This window comes from Orbicella franksi, chromosome 4, assembly GCF_964199315.1.
Source record: "Orbicella franksi chromosome 4, jaOrbFran1.1, whole genome shotgun sequence".
Lineage (NCBI taxonomy): Eukaryota > Metazoa > Cnidaria > Anthozoa > Scleractinia > Merulinidae > Orbicella > Orbicella franksi.
Genome location: NC_138148.1, coordinates 20,506,866 through 20,525,350, shown reverse-complemented (window position 1 = coordinate 20,525,350; position 18,485 = coordinate 20,506,866). Strand labels below are relative to the sequence as shown.

At 40.9% G+C, this 18,485-nt stretch overlaps 2 protein-coding genes across 2 annotated transcripts in view; both read right to left on the bottom strand.

The window, feature by feature from the left end:
• LOC145485612 (uncharacterized) overlaps positions 1-18,485 on the bottom strand; it is a 194,857-nt gene that overhangs the window by 136,802 nt on the left and 39,570 nt on the right. The window lies entirely within an intron of this gene.
• On the bottom strand, positions 8,612-18,414 carry LOC145483712 (uncharacterized). The gene is made up of 4 exons (XM_081462257.1): positions 18,213-18,414; positions 13,183-17,026; positions 10,637-11,174; positions 8,612-9,702 (listed from the first exon to the last, which is right to left on the bottom strand). The coding sequence occupies exons 2-4, from the start codon at positions 13,282-13,284 to the stop codon at positions 9,179-9,181; spliced, it is 1,164 nt and encodes a 387-aa protein (XP_081318383.1). The 5' UTR covers positions 13,285-17,026; positions 18,213-18,414; the 3' UTR covers positions 8,612-9,178.

The window sequence follows — 18,485 nt, the reverse complement described above, 5'->3', positions numbered from 1 at the left end:
TTGGCGCCATTACTGATATTCTCTTTCAGAGTTTACAGGACTCAGCGGAAAAAATTTAACGAGATTTTAGACCGCGCGAAAAGACGCATTCCAGAGAATATGGGACTACCAAACTTTAACAGCTCTTAGTCAGAAAAATACCACGGAACAAATGCATATACTTCTTGAAGTGCAGGAAGTGTAGAAAACAAGATACCCAAGATGGCCGATGCACAGAACACGTTTTATTGATACGAGCATGCGCCCGTAAGAACTGCTGACCAGAACATCCCAGTTTTTTTACAAAAGTAACAATGGAACAGTTAGCACAAAATCGGAAACTTCATGGCTAAACAAAGGAACTTAACAACAACCTAAAGGTGGCAATGTCAACAAACAAAGTTAATAAAAGTCTTTCAAGAGTTTACTCTGTCTCTAGTACTTGATATAGTTCTTAAATCTCTCCGGCTCTCGGATTGTTCTTCCAGATCGGGTAGAAGTCGTCACAGGCATTTCTACTGGCTGTGTGTCGGGGTTATCAGGGGTGGTGGCAACAGGCACAGTATCTGACTCTATTTCCATTGGAACATCATCAGTTGTGACGTCTGGTGTTTGGGACTCTTCAGTCTTAAACAGATGCTGACGATTCCTCCGGTACACGCTTTTCTCTGTCTCCACCTGATAAGACCTCAGTGATGGAAGAATTTGTGTGACTCTGGCCGGTTTCCACCTGCTGCCTTCCTTCAGTCTCACGACCTCGCCTTCCTTCAGCGGCGGCAATTCCTTTGCTGTACGGTCATGATGCAGTTTCTGCTTTCTTTGCCTTTCCTTTAGTTTGGGGTGTACCTCCTCAGGCTCATACAGCTGGGATTTAAGAATCTCCTCAGTTACAGGGATGAAGGTTCTCAGACGTTTACCCATGAGCATCTGACCCGGCGACAAGTTAACTCCATCCAATGGAGTATTTCTGTATGAAAGGAGGGCTTTGTACGGGTCATCAGATTTCTCCAGCATTTCTTTCAGGTTTTTGACCGATCTTTCTGATTGGTCATTAGACTGTGGGTATCCGGGGCTCGATGTGACATGATTAAAACACCAATCTTGCGAAAACGGCTTAAACTGCTCAGAACTGTAACATGGACCATTGTCGGACATTAGGACTGATGGAACACCGTACCTGGCAAACTGGGACTTTAAGGCTCTGATGACTGCAGTACTGGTCATTGAGTTAAGCAGTGTCAGCTCTGGCCACTTGGAGTAATAATCAATTGTTACGGGGTAGTTCCGACCATTCTTGTGCAAGAGGTCCGTGCCAACCTTGGCCCAAGGCAGTGGTGGGATCTCGTGGGACTTTAGTGGTTCAGACTGCTGACATGGTCGATTCTCTAGGCACAATGGGCACATCTTGACCTTCTCAGTTATTTCTGCAGCCATGCCAGGCAAGAACAGGACATCCCGTGCTTTCATTAGCGTTTTGTTGATGTCCAGGTGTCCTTCGTGTAATCTCTCAAGCATCTCCTCTCGTAGAGGTTTAGGTACAAAAATCTTCTGACCTTTCAAGACCAACCCATGGCCAACAGTCAACTCATCTCCGTAATTCCAAAACTCCTGTAGCTTAGCGGGTACCTGACTTCTCGTCTCGGGCCAAGCAGACAAAATCACCTTTTGCAGGGCAGGAAGGATCTCATCTTGTTTAGGTTCTTCTGCAAACCTGACCAACTGCATGTCTGAGATCATGTGTTCCACTAAGTTTATATCTAACTGTTCAGCATTTGTCAGCTGCTCCTCCAAATGAACTCGAGACAGAGCATCCGCTAAATGGAGACTTGTACCCTGCTTGTAGACCAGGTTGATTTCTGGATAGCGTTGGAGTTGAACCAACATCCTTTGCAGGCGCAATGGTAATGCGTGAAGGGGCTTTTTAATGATTGACTCCAAAGGCTTGTGATCTGTTTCAATAGTTAGGTCACGACCCACAATATACTCCTCGAATTTTGCACATCCGAACACCACAGCCAAAAGTTCCTTTTCGATTTGGGAGTAATTCTGCTGGGTGGGCGTCAGTGCCTTTGAAGCATAAGCTATGGGTTGCCCCTCTTGAATCAATGCTGCACCCAAACCTGTTGAGCTGGCATCTACTTGGAGTGTTAACTCTTTCTTTGCATCATAGTACCCCAACACTGGTGAAAGAGCAAGGGCTTCTTTAACTTTCTTGAAACCTGTCTCATGCTGTTCCTCCCAGTGCCACTCTACATCTTGATGTAGCAGTTGTCTCAGTGGTGAAGTAAGGTCAGACGTGTTTGGAATAAACTTGCTCACATAGTTGACCATGCCCAACAGTCTCTGAACACCAGCTTTGTCAGTGGGCCTTGGCATGTCAACTACTGCCCTGACTTTCTCGGGATCAGTTTTTAAGCCGTCCCTTGTGAAAACATGACCATGAAACTGCACTTTTTCCTTCTCGATATGGCACTTGGACTTCTTCAATCTCAGATTGTTGTCTCGGGCTCGCTCCAAAACATCCCTCAATCGGATATCATGCTCCTCCTGGTTAGATCCATATGTAATTATGTCGTCCATAATGACTTTGAGCCCCTGGATCCCCTCGAACACTTGCTCCATTCTCCGTTGGTACACTTCTGGAGCAGACTTGATGCCCATTGGCATCCTCAGGTAACGATACCTGCCGAACGGGGTATTAAATGTCAACAGTCTGCTGCTCTCCTCATCCAGCTGAATCTGATAGAAAGCCTTCTCGGTATCCGGGGTTGAAAAGAGTGTGGCTCCTGCGCAACTGGAAGTGATATCCTCAACTAATGGCAGTGGATAGCACGATTAAGATCCCTTGGATCTAGGCAAACCCGAATGATTTATCAACACACACAAGACTGCTAACCCAATCTGCTGGCTCGTTTAGAGGCACTTTCTCAATGATGCCAACATTTTCCATGCGTTCTAGTTCTTTCTTCAATGGGTCACGTTTAGAGTGAGGAATTCTTCTGGGTGGATGGACGACAGGTTGGACGGAGGGGTCAATGCTGATGTGATACTTTCCGGGTAGGCATCCCAGCCCTTGGAATACTTCTAGGAATTCATCCAGGATACCTTTGCTTCTTATAGTGCTTATGCGTTGTACTAAGCCCAGCTGTTCGCAGGATTCCCGGCCCAGGAGTGGGGTATAGCTACCATCCACAACTTGAAATAAAACTTGATGTTTGTGCCCCCGCACCTAACATGTTAACTCACATCTTCCTACTGGTTTTATGCAGGTCTTCGAATAACTTTCTAGTCTTGCTAATGATGGCAGCAATGGCATAGTCCCCCGAGTTAACGGCACCGATAAACATGCTCTCAGTGTCAGAGTCATAATCATCAACTGTGTTTATCTGTTTCTTATGTCCTCCTGGTATTCTACACATCTTTGCAAAATGATTCAACCTCTTGCACTTGTGGCATTGTTGGCCAGCAGCAAGGCTTAAACCTTTCCCGTGCAAAATGCCACAGTTCCTACACGCGAGGCCACCTTGATGGTTACGAACTGAACCATCCACTGCATCCACTCTTTCGACGTTGCTGCCGTCATCCTTTAAGCTCTTCGTGTGTTGTTTACTTGTTTCGGCAATGCGAGCTGCTGTTAATGTTTTCTCCAGGTTCTGTTCTCGTTCCATAAGTCTCTCCTTCGTACTTTGATCCTTGAGGCCAAGAATAAAAATAGACGTTATCCAAGATTCTTCCTTGTCGCCGAGATCACAATTCTCAGCCAGTGTTTTCAGAGCGCTGCAAAACTCATCGACTGTCTCGCCCCCTTGCTGTTTGCGGTCGCTGAAAAAATGACGATTAAAATGCCTCGATGTCAACGGCGCACAGTGAGCCATAAATTTCTCCTCCACTACCACAATTTTGTCGCGATCACCTTCGTTCTCCCAAACAAAATTTGAGTAAATCTCCAAGCATTCTTTTCCAAGCACACGGAGCAACGTGGCGACTTGAATTTTCTCATCCTTTTTATCGAGACCACTTGCCACTTTGTACAGTTCCCATGACATCTTCCATCGCCGCCATGCCTCGGCTTTGTTCGCCGCTGCACTCAGTGTGAGTGCTTCAGGCGGTTTCAGGTGCTCCATCCGGCTTCTGACACCATGAAGTGTAGAAAACAAGATACCCAAGATGGCGGATGTACAGAACACGTTTTATTGATGCGAGCATGGGCCCGTAAGAACCGCTGACCAGTACACTTCTTTCACATATCGCTCTTTTAATAACCGCGGAAACTCAGTGTTACAAAGCAAAGAGATTTCAAACAAGCCAAGTTGATTATACACGGAATGATAGTTAAAAAGTAGACTGGTACACTGCACAAGATTGTCTGGGTAGTGTAGTCGGGCAAAGGTCTCTTTAAAGCCTGCACATTCCTCATGAAAAAACTCCCAAGTAGATGAGAGCTTAAACGCACGATAAAGCATGGTGTTCAACAGTGGCTGTTGTGCAGTCTACCATCCGTCAATTCATTAATTCAAAAGGGTCTGAAGATTCACGTACCTAAGTATATGAGAAGACAGAAGCTCTAGTTAGAATCGTGCTGCCTGTTAAAGACCAGAAATCTGCCAAAGCAGTGCGCAGGCAGCTTAGCGACCTCATTCGAAAGATCAATGCAGAAATTAGCCCAGTGTACACAAGTCGAAGGATCAAGGACGATATCAAAGTGAGGGAAGACAAGCCGCCCCTAGTGAATAAGCAATGCGTAGTGTATTGCTTTAAGCGTGACCTGTGTGGTGCAGGTTTTGTCGACCTACACCAACGAATTGAAGACCACAAAGACTACAAAGGATCGGCAGTTGGAAACCACCTAAGAGAGCAACGTGATAAGAAGCCGGATGACATCGAGCAAGGTTTTAAAATTTTAAGAAAGTGTCAGAACAAACTTTACTGTCTTATTTTCGAATTGTTTTTTTACTAACACTGAACAAACAGTGTGATTCAATTCGCATTGCATTCCTTGTTTAGATCAATGCTTTTAGTTTATTACTATTGTTTTCTTGTTTTATTGTCTCATTGTTTTAGTACCCCTTTTTTAACTTCATAAATATTTTTATCACTCATGCTACTCATTTTATTGCATTCTACCGTCCGTGACATTTTTAACTACTGTGACTATTGTTTTACTGTGAGAAACATATTTATGCTAATTTTATAATTTTTATTCCCACTTGAAAATGACCTCGGAGAGATCGAAACGTCGTGATTTCTTAACGTTACTTTTTATTACAAAAACAAATCAGAATAAAGAATAAAAATTTCGCAAAATAAGTAGAAAAAGGAAACGGAAGAATCTTCGAGTGAAGTGCCCTGTAAAAAGACGCCTGTAAATTAAGAGAACGCGTGGGGCAAGCAAAAATGTCAATCAAACTTATGTGAATACACAGAGAAAAGCGAAAATTGCCTAAGGTCTTTTACTAACTGAAAGAGTTCTCAAATCTGATTGGTTGAGAACGGCACAATTTTCGATTAATTTAAGGGCAAATTCGCGCAAATTGAAATTGAGTCTAATGCAATGTAACGGTCAACTGACTCAGCAGTCTACTGTCACTCTGATGGAAATATCTGCGTCGAAGGAGGAAAAAAATTGTCGCATTCCAGAAGTGAATTCTGTGGCAATACAGGAACTAGGCAAAAAGGAACTCAAAAGGTCCTCGGAGAACCAAATAGCAGCAAATGCTTTCTGAGTGCCAAAAACTAGATTAATGTATTCAAGAACCGCGAATGCATCGGGCAACATATTAAGAATGATTTTCTCAGAATGTCGAGAATTGAAAGACAATCATGAAAAAAAAAATCGATTTTTCTTTTATTTCGCCGAAAAATACCTTTGTACAGCCGCCATTTGTGTCTCTTGGAGAGGAAAAAATAAAGGCTAACTTTGACTAGTATAAATGGCCTCTTGTATATACCATTTGCTCGAATATTCACATTTTAGGAAAAATTGGTTATTGTTTTTTCCACCAGGAAAGTTATGAACTGTTGCGGCATGTAAGCGAGTTCAATTTTATGCAGATCACGAGGTTATTCGTCCGAAGTTAATGGTTTAAAACGGGAAAGAAGGACTCACCGTTACTTACGTTCCTTCTTGCTGCTATATTCCCAGTGTTTGAGTTGTTCTATAAAATATATGCCTGGAATATATCCAGTACATGTTGATAAGGCCGATCGCAAGCAAAAGCATAAGCATAAGCATAAGAAACTTATGCTCTTGTGGGGACGGCCGCGACATAAGCATAAGCAAGCGTTCTTCTTCTTATGGTTATGCTTCTGTTCAGTGAGGACATCGTTGACATAAGCATAAAGTGCTCGCTGATTGGCTGATAGTCTTCCGCTTATGCTTTTTAATGTGCTTATGCTTATGCTTATACTTATGCCAACATGTCCCCCTACTGGACACAATAACGACATAAGCATAAGCATAAGCATAAAAGAATCCACCTGGACTTACTTGAAAAGGCCGCGACCAATTGCACTTACTATGAGCTCAATAGTTAAAATTTCAAGATCTTTGTGAAAATTAAACAGGTCCTATTAGCGTTGTAACGGATGAACTCTGTACTGCTGAAACCGAGGATAATGTTGGATTTCAGTATTATCAAGTGTATCACAAAACGAATGAGAGGACAACTTCAACAAGTAAATAATAAATGTCTGAAAGTTTTGGACGCCTTCAACGACACGGGCAAATAACTTCCTCAAGAGATGGGATTGTAAGGTTTTACAGTAATTAAATGAGAAGAAATGTCTCGAAATATGGAATCGTATTTGGAAAGAAAATCTTAGGCCTATAAATATAACAGAAATGCACTTGATTTCTCATATTTTTCAGATTTGAAAAATAAATGGATGAAACAAATGATATTAAGCCTTTATTTACACAGAGTAAGTTACAATTAATAGAAAAAATTTCCACGGCACGAAGAGTGTGCCTGGTAGCATGTAGCTTGAGTTACTTAAATGAATAATAAACAGGTATCTTCGGCGGTCCAGCTTTTCTTGCAACTAATTGGTTTCTTGTTGTTGTTATTCTTTGCGCACATTTAGAGGTGTGTGACAAAACACTGTGAATCAAGTCGACATCAGAGATAGCCCGCGTAGCAGGCGTTTCCTTTTTCCATTTTCCAAGCGGGGAGATCGAGCAAGCGAGCGAGCAAACGAGCGAACCTCAGGTGGGCAAAAAATGGGGAGAAGTTTAGCCTGCGGAGGCAGACGTATTTCTGGTTGTCGCTTGTCTCCGGCGAAAATAACGTCTGTAGCGAAGTGGGGAAGGGATGAGAAAAAAAAGGGGGGGGGGGAAGCAGGGCGTGGGGGGTGGGGAGGAAAACATTCATTTTTTGCCCCACCCCCTCTCCCTGCTCCTTATTCTTTCGCTGCATCAAAGGCTAAATCAAAGAGAATCCTCAATCCCGCATCCAGTGTTGAAAATAGGGTCTCATGCATCTACGAACGATATAAAACAGCCACATCTGAGTGCCATTCAGTGTCGCATTGCAAAAATAAACGTTGTCGACATCAGAGATAGCCCGCGTAGCAGGCGTTTCCTTTTTCCATTTTCCAAGCGGGGAGATCGAGCAAGCGAGCGAGCAAACGAGCGAACCTCAGGTGGGCAAAAAATGGGGAGAAGTTTAGCCTGCGGAGGCAGACGTATTTCTGGTTGTCGCTTGTCTCCGGCGAAAATAACGTCTGTAGCGAAGTGGGGAAGGGATGAGAAAGAGAGGGCCGTTTATCGCTGCTTTACTGGGTATCGTTTACAGAACGACTCAACGGGAGAATGAAAAGTTAAAACCGTGTAATAAGTTTCTAGATGTTTTTTTTGTAGCTTTTTAAGCAAGCATATTTGTATACAGCTGCCATTTGTGTCTGTTGGCGAGAACAAATAAAGGCTAAGTTTGACTAGTATAAATGGCCTCTGGTATATACCATTTGGTCAAATTATCTACATTTTAGAAAACCTCGGTTATAGTATTTTTATTTTCCACCAGGAAAGTTATAGCTCTGGAAATTAAAATGCTCCGTGTCAGTAAAATAAACTGTTGCGGCATGTAAGCGAGTTCAATTTTATGCAAATCACAGGTTATTCTTTGGAAATTAACAGTTAAAACTGGAAAGAACGACTCATAGTTACTTACGTTCCTTTTGCTGCTTTACAAAATGATTTTAAAGTATAAGAATCAAATAATATTTGCGCCAAGTTTCGTTTTTTCGAAGAATCGTTTTTACCTCCCCGCTGGGGTTTGCGTAAAGAAGCATGAAATTTTGAACATTTTAAGCGTCGAAAACTGCCTCCTTTAAAATTTCGCCCGTAAAACAAATCATTGGAACAAATCGTTGGAACATCTCTTGTTCCTTGAATAAGTTCACCCAAAGGCATGTTTCGGCGAAATACAGAGAAAAAAAGATTTTTTCTGCCTGTCTGGATTCTCGACATTCTGAGAAAATGACTTTTTCAAAAAGCCTTGAACACAGAAGCTAAATGAAGTCTTACAGACTGAGGCCGCAATGAAAAAAGTTTGAAATATCAGCTAGGTAGGGTGATGCGAGTCGTTCATTGATAGCTAAATGTCGCAGCCAAGCATAAAATGAAAGAACTATCCGTACTCCACTCAACCAATCGTATATTTCGACTCAGAAAAAAAACTTCAAAATCTGTGTAACTGTTCAGATTTGTGCTGCTTAGGATACGTTACCAACTATTCTTGTATAGCTCTCTGTACTCATGATTCGGGTAGTTCACATTAAAATGATGTCTTCGATGAAAAGTTTATTGTAATAAAATTTGTCATACAAAACATCATTAAAGCTATCAATAAAAGCTTTGTTTAAGGTCTAAAATACATTTGAACTGCGTTTCGATATAAACGTACTGATCAAAGACTTTTCTATAGTGGTAAAGGCAGCAATAACAAAATGTCTCCATAACTACTATGCAAAGTTTATTATATCATTGAGGTAATAGCCACTACTAGTTTACTGGTGCGGTTACAAAATATAATGACGTCACATTATTATTGTACTACTGAATCTTGAAAAACAATCAGACGATAAGTTGTTAGTTTTCTCAGGTTCTTCTGCAACTGAGAGACTTTTATATGTTTCATTCTTGTAAATAATCAAAGGAACATAGTTTTAAGGATGCCATAAGTCCGTAGAAAACTCTCGGCTAGTAATCCCTTGCCTTCAGTACTTGAAGAGCAAATTCGTTGTCATCCGGGTTTGCAGAACAGTTACGGCCATTATTGGGAGAGCGCACGGCGTGATAACGCGTCCAGTCCCCATTACAAAGACGAATAGGCAAGACGTCCAGCTTGTAATGCATCGAGGCATTCCGATCCGGGGACACAACGAACGGTGCGCCTGCCCCAGTCCCCCGGGTGATCAGTTGGAACTTGGAGTCATAGCAACAAACTTGGGCGCTGAGGCTGGTACGTGGAAGAGATCGAATGCAGAACTCTGCTGTACGTCTGAGGAGGCCTTTTTTATCCACCTTCATTCCTCTCCACTGAAAGGACTTGTTCAATGCCGGGTCGTAAATTGTGTTGTTGTAGATGAAATGCGCTGGTTGAAGCTGACAAGAACAGCTGGGTAATTTCTGAAACCAGCGGCTGGCTTTCAGGAGCTGATTTAAAGCACAGTTCTGCCATACAGTGCAAGGATCCTGTTCATCTGATGGGTCCGTTGGGTGTCCTGAAGCCGATGAAAACAACAAAAATCAGAAACAAACCAAAAAACATCAAAATGCTACGTGTCTCAGTACACGATAATTTTTCAATAAAAAGTCTGACATCTCAACACGATACAAGTAAGTTGAAACACTATGGAAGAAAAGGAGAAGTTTAGCCTGGCAGTCCTTGAGTTGGGTTTCAACAGGACTAGTTATCTTTTTAGTACCTCTCTTCACTCGTGAGTATGCGATTGTTGACAAAACCTGAGAAAATGTGGGAGCTGCATATAGACTAGCAACACATCTATCGGAGCGGCAGGTAGGTTGATTAGACCGTGTTCAAATCAATAGGGTGCTTTCCTCTGCTATGATACCCAAGATTTTCTGGTTTGGCTGGGCATAGTGGTTCCCCTTTCGTTTGGGGGATCAAAGTCACAACTGAGCCTTCACTTTACAAAATAATAAAACAAGGCTAGCAGGTTGAGTTTACATGGTTTTACAGCGTGTTCCAAATCAGTTCTCAGAGCAGCAAACACATTATGAAAATAATAATGTTACGTGTGGTGCAAATGTTATGGATTGGAGTAGCTTCCCCTTTGGTGGCGTGAGCAACTATTCCTATGATAGTGGACATAACGGTGAATGGCTTTTGTCGATCCTGGTTACCATGAAATACTGAAAAGACAATTACCTTTTGTATATCACGCTTAATTATGACTACGTTGATCCCAAAGGGGATGAAATCCAGCTACTTTCGTCCTTTACACGTTCGTATTGTGATCGACCTTACTTAGCTCTTAGGCGAAACGTGTTTAAATAAAGTGTTGATTTATTGATTGACTGGTTGATTGATAGAGATTACTGTCATTAGAACGTTGAGACTGTGCTATAAGCGAAACATTCGCACCTCAAGAGCAACAATTACTCTGGTGACCAACGCGCAATATTTTAAAATACCTGTCACGCTCTGATTTGGTTGCATCGACAGCGTCATCACCGAGCTTACGGGAGTGAATGTTGGAGTAGGACTGGAATTTAAACTGCTAATTTTTGCTATCTTTACTTGTGAATCATCGGGAACTTTGTCAGCTCTTGCATAACGAAGCTTTGGAGTAAAGATCAACCGAGTCAACCAGCTGTCCACCGATGGGGTTGGAGTAATCTGCGCATATTCTTCAGTTGAGAAGTCAACATGTTCATCTGTCCTCGTGTTGAAGGGAAATGTGGGAGATGGACGTGGCAAATGGATTCCAGCAGATGGAGAATTGTGCTGATGTTGATGGTGGTGTTCTTCATGATGTTTCGTTGGGCTCTGATTTCTGTTATGCCCTTGCTTTTCTTTGTGACGCATTAGGGGAAGTAAAATGAATTTTTTGAGCTCATTTCCACGTTTCTTTATTTCTTCAGCCATAGCGGGGACTGAAGCATTAGAGTCACGGACTTGCCTCAAGAGCTCGCCGTTGAAAGCGGCAGGATTTATAACGTCATCGCTTTCCTGATAGTGAAAGTAAACAATATTAGTATGAAGGGCAATTTCCACAGCTAACTTGTTGTTAAACGTTAAATTGCGAGATACAAAAATTAACGTTAAAAATTCAAACATCCGCTTACGTTGTTCCGTAACAGAGGCAGCTCATCTAGTAGATAATCATCTTTTAAAAGAGTTTATCACCTCGGTTTAATTAGCAATTTCAGCGATTTCTAAACATCTGCCCGACAGAACAGACCAAACGAAAAAACATTTTTGTGACCTAGACAATTAGCTGTGTTGTTTTAAATTAACTACCAACAGCTGATGAAGACCTACCTATATAAACAAGTACAAAGTCTGACCCTTTTTATCTCCTTACCGAAGAAACGCCGGACTGTCGTGAGACAACTAATCATAATCTTACAACAGAGCGTGAATGTGGATAAAAGTAACTGGCGAGAAACTAAGGTATGTCGCAGTAAAGAAAAAAGACACTAAATTGCACCGTCACTAGCAACTGACACGCCCAAACGAATTCCTTCTTGACAGGGTGGTGTAAATTTGGCGTCCTTATACCCGGGTAGTAAAAAATGATTTCGGTTTGGATTGTAAGGACCGCAAGCGCATGGTATGGTTAAATAAAGTATGTATGTCAGGATATTCCAAGAAAAAAGAAAGGGAAAATGAAGACCCTCAGCAAATACTTCTTGACAACCGCTACTTAATCTTCTTATGCACTGAGATTTTTGTGAAACTTTGCCTATCGATTGTTTATATTATAGGAACTTAAATTTTGAAATAAAAATGAGGGGTCCCCATGTTCGTCTAGGAGCAAAAGCACCTTGTTTATATCCATGTAAATCCTTATAATAGCACTATGATTGTAGTCACGATTGCTTGCTAAATTCACGTTTCTGACCATTGGTTTTTGTTCTACACTGAGAATTGGTCCATATTTAGTTTACACAGAGAAATTTATTACTCAGTTCAAAACAACAGAAAAAAATGATAGGTCACCATACTCGTTTGCGAGAAAATGACCAGTTACCTCTCTGTAAAGAAAAAGCCGCCATTTGTTAATGCGCGGGCTAATCACGCGTGAAATTATGCGCAGTAGGGATGCGCAAGGCAATACTGGGGAATAACCTTAATCTTCTTATGCAAGTGCCACTGAGTACATAGCACGAAAAATGAGTCAACGCGGTATATATAGTCACGATGTGCTTATTTATAGCCACGTTAACAGCACACAAAGATTTATTCTTTAATCCTCCCTTAATCAGCGTTTTTGTACCAACCACTCTTAGGTTGCGTGAAGATTCAATTAGCATTTGATGAGACTATTTTCAGGAAATTACATTACATATAGTTATGAACATGCTGTTAGTTTTCTAAGGACACAGACCGAAAGATTCCTTCACAATATCGGTGGAGAATGAAGTGTTTTTTCTTTTAATTAAGCTAGTGATATCAACGGAAGCTACGGTCCTCATATAAATTAAGCCCTTGAAAGTGGATTGTACCCAGTAATATTTGTCAACATAAACTTGATTTTATTGCACATAGCTTTCTAATAAATTTTTATGGTTCAATGTGACTTCTGTACCAAAGTTGTTTTATAATCGCAGTAATAGCTTCGTCTAAGGAAATTAAGTACGAAAACCAGATTTTGAAGGGAAAACGCGATTAAACGTTCGACTCAATTTCGCCAAGGACTTTATAGGTCAACCATCACTTGTTTTAAATTGAAATGCTTTTAGTAAACGAGTTATGTTTTTTTTTTTACTAATCCTCTTAAAAGCTACAGATCACAGAAAGGAACCGGCCAACCAGCCTTCACGAAATTCTTTCGGACTAGAGTGTTTCCTACGAACTTCGTTTTTTCAAATGATGCTTTTACAGCGTTGCTGCAAACATTAGCTTAACTGTGCCATGCGAGAAAAAAAATCAGTGGGAACCTGTTTTACGAAACAAAACTACTGCTATGTTACATAGAACCAATGTTACATATGAAACAATTAACTACACTTACCACCTCGTCTACCGTTTGTCTTTCTAATGCCACTGGACCTGTTTGAATCGCAATCAGCGAAAACACCACCACGCCGTAAAAGTTTAAACTTTTGTTCGCCATCAGTTCACGCCTTTAATCCAAAACCTGCCTCGGGCAAAATAGCAAATCAATAAACTTTGTTGTCCAATCAACAAAGAAAAGAAAGCAATTGGTCTAAGGTATACCTTGGTAGCAGTGGGATCAGTTTTATGAAATTTAGTTAACAAATGATTCTCAAAGATCAAGTGAATCCAACGGCCTCAACCGGGTTGTGCTTGACAGTGGCCCTGCGCTGGGCTTTTGTACTCTCTCGCCGCTCTATTATGACTCGCAGCTGATGAAAATCTGTCATCTTCTCTCTTAATTCCCGCCAAAGGAAACAAAAAAAGAGTAAATGAATGTCAGTCGGCGGCAACGTAAAGCGTAAAAAACGAAAAGATCATTTCAGTGTTATTTCCTGACACCACACGCGAATACAGGCCCGAGAGTAGAAACCAGACACAATCAATTAAAAATAACCTTTTTGCGAGCATTAAAAATAACTCCAAAACAGAAACATAAACCAAAAAATACTAAGCCTGTTTCTTTCAAGTGCGGAAGCCTCTAACTGTTTTAACACTGAACTAATAAGATACATGTAATTTTCCATGTTTAATTTTTACTGGCTCTCTCAATTCGCCACCGATACTTCAGATTATCACTCCAATGTTTGCGCAGCATTCCTTGGAGAAAGTTTGTGACGCTTTCAGTGTTTGTTTTGACGATGTTTGATTTCAAGTGAACCACAAGAGGCCCAATTATGTGCATGCTACAAATAGCTACAAAAACAAGAAAGTTTTTCCACTGAATCAGCTCCATGACTAGACAATCAAGACATGAAAGCAAAGTAGTGCATTTCTCGTTTCTCAAGCAGTAGATTACATTGCCATGTGCTGACTCTCTCACTTATTCATCCTCGTTGTCCCGACTGGGACATAAGGCCATACACATTGCCATGCAAATACGTGCAAAAGGAACTTGCGAGCGAGCCAATGTTTTGGCGCCATTACTGATATTCTCTTTCAGAGTTTACAGGACTCAGCGGAAAAAATTTAACGAGATTTTAGACCGCGCGAAAAGACGCATTCCACAGAATATGAGACTACCAAACTATAACAGCTCTTAGTTACAAAAATACCACGGAACAAATTCATATACTTCTTTCACTTATCGCTCTTTTAATAACCGTGGGAACTCAGTGTAACAAAGCAAAGAGATTTCAAACAAGCCAAGTTGATTATGCACGAAAAGATACTTGTTTCCTCCAGTAGAGTTCTTAGTCTTGCGTTTCAGCTAAAATGGTAAATTGCCCGGGGGTAAATCCGGGAACACGCACTTTAAGATGATAATACTCGGCATAAAACATCTGGTCCCAGCAAGATTTGACATTGCCAGCTCACGACAGAAGACTGATCCAAGCTATTCTTAACCTCGCTTAATCTATTTTCACCACCAAGAGCGGAGAGTTATGCCAGAATTTCAAACATGGACAATATAAGTTCGTTTAATTTTAGAAACTTTACAGCAAGAAGGAAGCGCTCAATCGGCTTTGCAGCCACGGCAAAGGCGCCGATTGAATAAACATTTAGTCACGAAGGTAAAAGCGTATGGAACATGAAAATCATGGAACATTTTTTCTTAAAGTTAACAAATAAAATAATGGCTGCTTTCGCTTTTTAAAAACAATGTAAGAGAATTTAAATGAAAAGCTCATTCAACTAAGTCAAACCAAAATAAACAAACAGGGAATAAATGTTAAGTGACACGGAACACAACTTTGGTCAGGCGGTTATGTAGTGGGCTATTGAAATCACGTGTTACAGCGTGTGTTATAGCGTATGTTCTACGAAGGGTGAAGTGATCAACACCCGGGATCAACAACTTCTTGCTCTGCTTATTAACCATTTGCTTAGTAACTTTCTCGTTGCAGTTGCCGTTGTGGTTTGCTGAATCTTCCTTATGCGTGTACCTTAGTGCCAACCGTTTTCCTAAGACAGGGGAAACGGAATTCGAAATTCCAGTTTCGTTTTTCGTTTTACCCACGAGATCGGAAAAAGGAATTCGAGATTCCATTTTCGTTTTCCGTTTTCCTACTACATTGAAAATGGATTCCAACTTCTGTTTTCGTTTTTCGTTTTACCACAACTTTGGACAACAGAATTCTAATTGTTATTTCCTTTTTTCGTCTTTCGTTTTTTAAGATATTGTAAAACGGAATTTGAACATCGATTGTCGTTTTTCGTTTATGTGTTTTTTGTCACTTTTGTATACGTGAACCAGAAGAATGTTGGCTCTTCCTGTCGCTAAAAATGGACCTGGAAACTACATCCTTGATGAAGTCTTTGTCCGCCGTTTTCTTACTGAGGAAAATAATAGTTGTGAAGACCTTCTCAAGGTAATCAAGAACCGATACCCGAATCAAGGGCTGCACAGTAGTTTGCTAAGTGTAAAAGGGTTTTACAGTTTCCATGGTATCAAAAAGAGAGAGTCAGTTGCAGATGGAACAGTCGATATCCGGTCAGTGTAAAATAAGGACTGCGGACTGCAGACTACAGATTGCGGACTGCAACTGCGGACTGGGGTAAAATGGAGACGGAAGGTCAAAATGCAGACTGCAGACTTTTTAACTGAGTAGTTTCCATCATTGAGAGCTAACCGTTAACAGGCAAACCGGAGCGTTATTTAGGCTAACCTGAGTGATATTCAGGCTAACCGGAGCATTGGAAACTTTCACTACTATTAGCCTGAATAACCCTGTTTCCGGTTAGAAATCAATAATGGAAATAACACTGTCGATATATTCTTAAAAAGTCTGTAGTCTGCAGTTTGCGTTTTACCCTCAGTCTGCATTTTATTCCCGGTCAGTCCGCAGTCTTCGTTTTACACTGACCGGTCGATATCGAAGTAGAAGGCGCCATATCGGAGGTTCAACTGTATGTTCCAAATCGATCATGACAAGCCTTTGTATTGAAACTTTTTGACTTAATAGTCGGACCTGAATAGCCATTTAATTCCGTGACTTGTGATCGTACACGCATAATTTCATTTCCTTGCCGATATCGACATCGTGGTAGTCATATTAAACAGAAGGCTCTTAATAACAGTCAGCTCAATACGGTTTGTAGCGGGCTGAAAAATTCTTAAATATTAGTTTTCTATAAATGTAGCTGCACAGTTTTTTTTACGCTATTTGTTGTTATCACAACTCCGTATGTATGTACACTCAGTTACATACAGTTGGCTATGACGTCCAAGCCCAAAGAACGCTAGCGCCTGCTTAATAGGCCACTGTCTCGAGATAACATAACAGAACACGAAAACGAAAAACGAAAATCGAAGTTTAAATTCCGTTTTCAATGTCTTACGGAAATAGAAGATGAAAAACGGAAATTTCGTTTTCAATGTAGTTGAAAAACGAAAAACGAAAATAAAAGTTCGAATTCCCTTTTCCGATGACGTGGGTAAACGAAAAACGAAACTGGAAGTTTGAATTCCGTTTTCCCATGTCGTAGGAAAACGGCTGGCACTAAGGCACACGTATTCTTCCTATTGTGTTAAACCAGAAAACAGCGCGAAAGTTTGCGAGTATTTCGAGACTTGTGACGCCATCTTAAATTCACGAACAACGTCTGACCAATGCAGCAGGCTCCGTGAATAAGGATTCCTGTTTCCTGTTTCTGCTCTCTCTCACCGGGAGTCGCGGAGGAGACTCTTTTTGGAAGCGATGATAACCCTTGACGACATCCGACTGTGTAGTTGTTTTCTGTCTGAATCAGTGCTCAACCTGGACAAAAATCACACAGCAACAAGTATTAATTCAGTGGAGAGATGGTTTTGTACCGTTAGCGCGCATGTGACTGATAAAGCCAGCTGAAAACTTTGATCAGTGCTATTCCTTGTCCTTTCACAGGACCTGCTGAACTCGTTTGTAGAAATTTTCAATTGTTGCAAATGCAAATTGCTATCTATAAAGTAGAAAAAAAACGGCCCTAAAGTAGAAATAACAAGTCGGTACTATACTAAAAATAAACAGTAAGTAGTAAGCTGATACAATTTCATTGCTTGTTGTGTATAACTATTATGCAACTAAAGTCGAATCTGTAAATAACGGCCACCCTCGGGACTTGAGGAACTGGCCGCTTAATACAGGTGGACGCTTAATACAGGATCACTAAAAATACTCAGCGGGTGTGGTCTAATGTCAATTTAAATGGCGTATCTACAAGAACACTTCATGCAAGGAAACAATAGGATAATCAACACTCTTTCAAGCGATCAATACTTTAAACAAGGTTCAGTGCCAACTTGTAACTTAACGGTATAATGTACGTAACATTGTGTAAAAGTACTGTGCAATAAATTATCCTCTACTCTTCTACGGTATACAGTACTGTATTTCTGTGACTTACAGTTCACAACAAAATATCTCATTGCGTCATTTCACAGTTGTTACGTTCAATTTCACAGTTTTTACGTTCAATTTCATAGTTGTTAAGTAAAAATAACAAAGAAAGACAAACATAGGACTGCTACAGGGTCGCCGCGGCCGCTTAATAAAGGTGGCCACCTAATACAGGTAACAAATACAGCGTTTGTTTGAGCGAAAACTCGGGACTTTGAAAACTGGCCGCTTAATACAGGGCCGTTATATATAGGTTCGATAGTACATGGTAAGTGTAGTTATACTGTCATTATGCAATGTATAATTATATAATTATATCGTGATTATATAATGTGTAATTATATAATTATGTCGTGATTATATAATGTGTAATTATATAATTATATCGTGATTATATAATGTGTAATTATATAACGTGTTCCAACCGTGATCCCGAAAGAGAGAGTGTGATTGTTTGGAACCCCAGCATGGTCACCATGTAGTGCATGGCCACCATGCACGACATGGCCACCACGGCAGATGGAAAAAAAATTGATACAGCAAGAATGAGGCACTAAATTTCACTTACATAAAAAACAACGGCTTTATTCATCCAGATTCTGAGGAACTAAGAGCTTTGTTTCGCCAGATAGAACAACCTACAAAATGTTCATCAAAGAAATAGCTTTAATAAACCTAATCAGACCAGAGAGGGGAGGGGTGTTTTGAGACCCCCACCTAAAATTTATCTGGGAACAATATGGTATGACAACTCATTGTTCAAGGAAATTGGTGCGCCCCCCCCCCCCCCCCTAGAAACTGTCTCTTGACAGGCATGTTCCAATTTCCGAGTTTTAATGAA

What these genes read in the sequence shown, in the direction of transcription:
- LOC145483712 (XM_081462257.1), bottom strand. Translation starts at nt 13,284, where the DNA reads ATGGCGAACAAAAGTTTAAACTTTTACGGCGTGGTGGTGTTTTCGCTG. An exon ending in GACAAACGGTAGACGAGGTG is followed by an intron (nt 11,175 to 13,182) that starts GTAAGTGTAGTT and finishes TTTCACTATCAG; the next exon opens with GAAAGCGATGACGTTATAAA. An exon ending in ACCAAATCAGAGCGTGACAG is followed by an intron (nt 9,703 to 10,636) that starts GTATTTTAAAAT and finishes CATCGGCTTCAG; the next exon opens with GACACCCAACGGACCCATCA.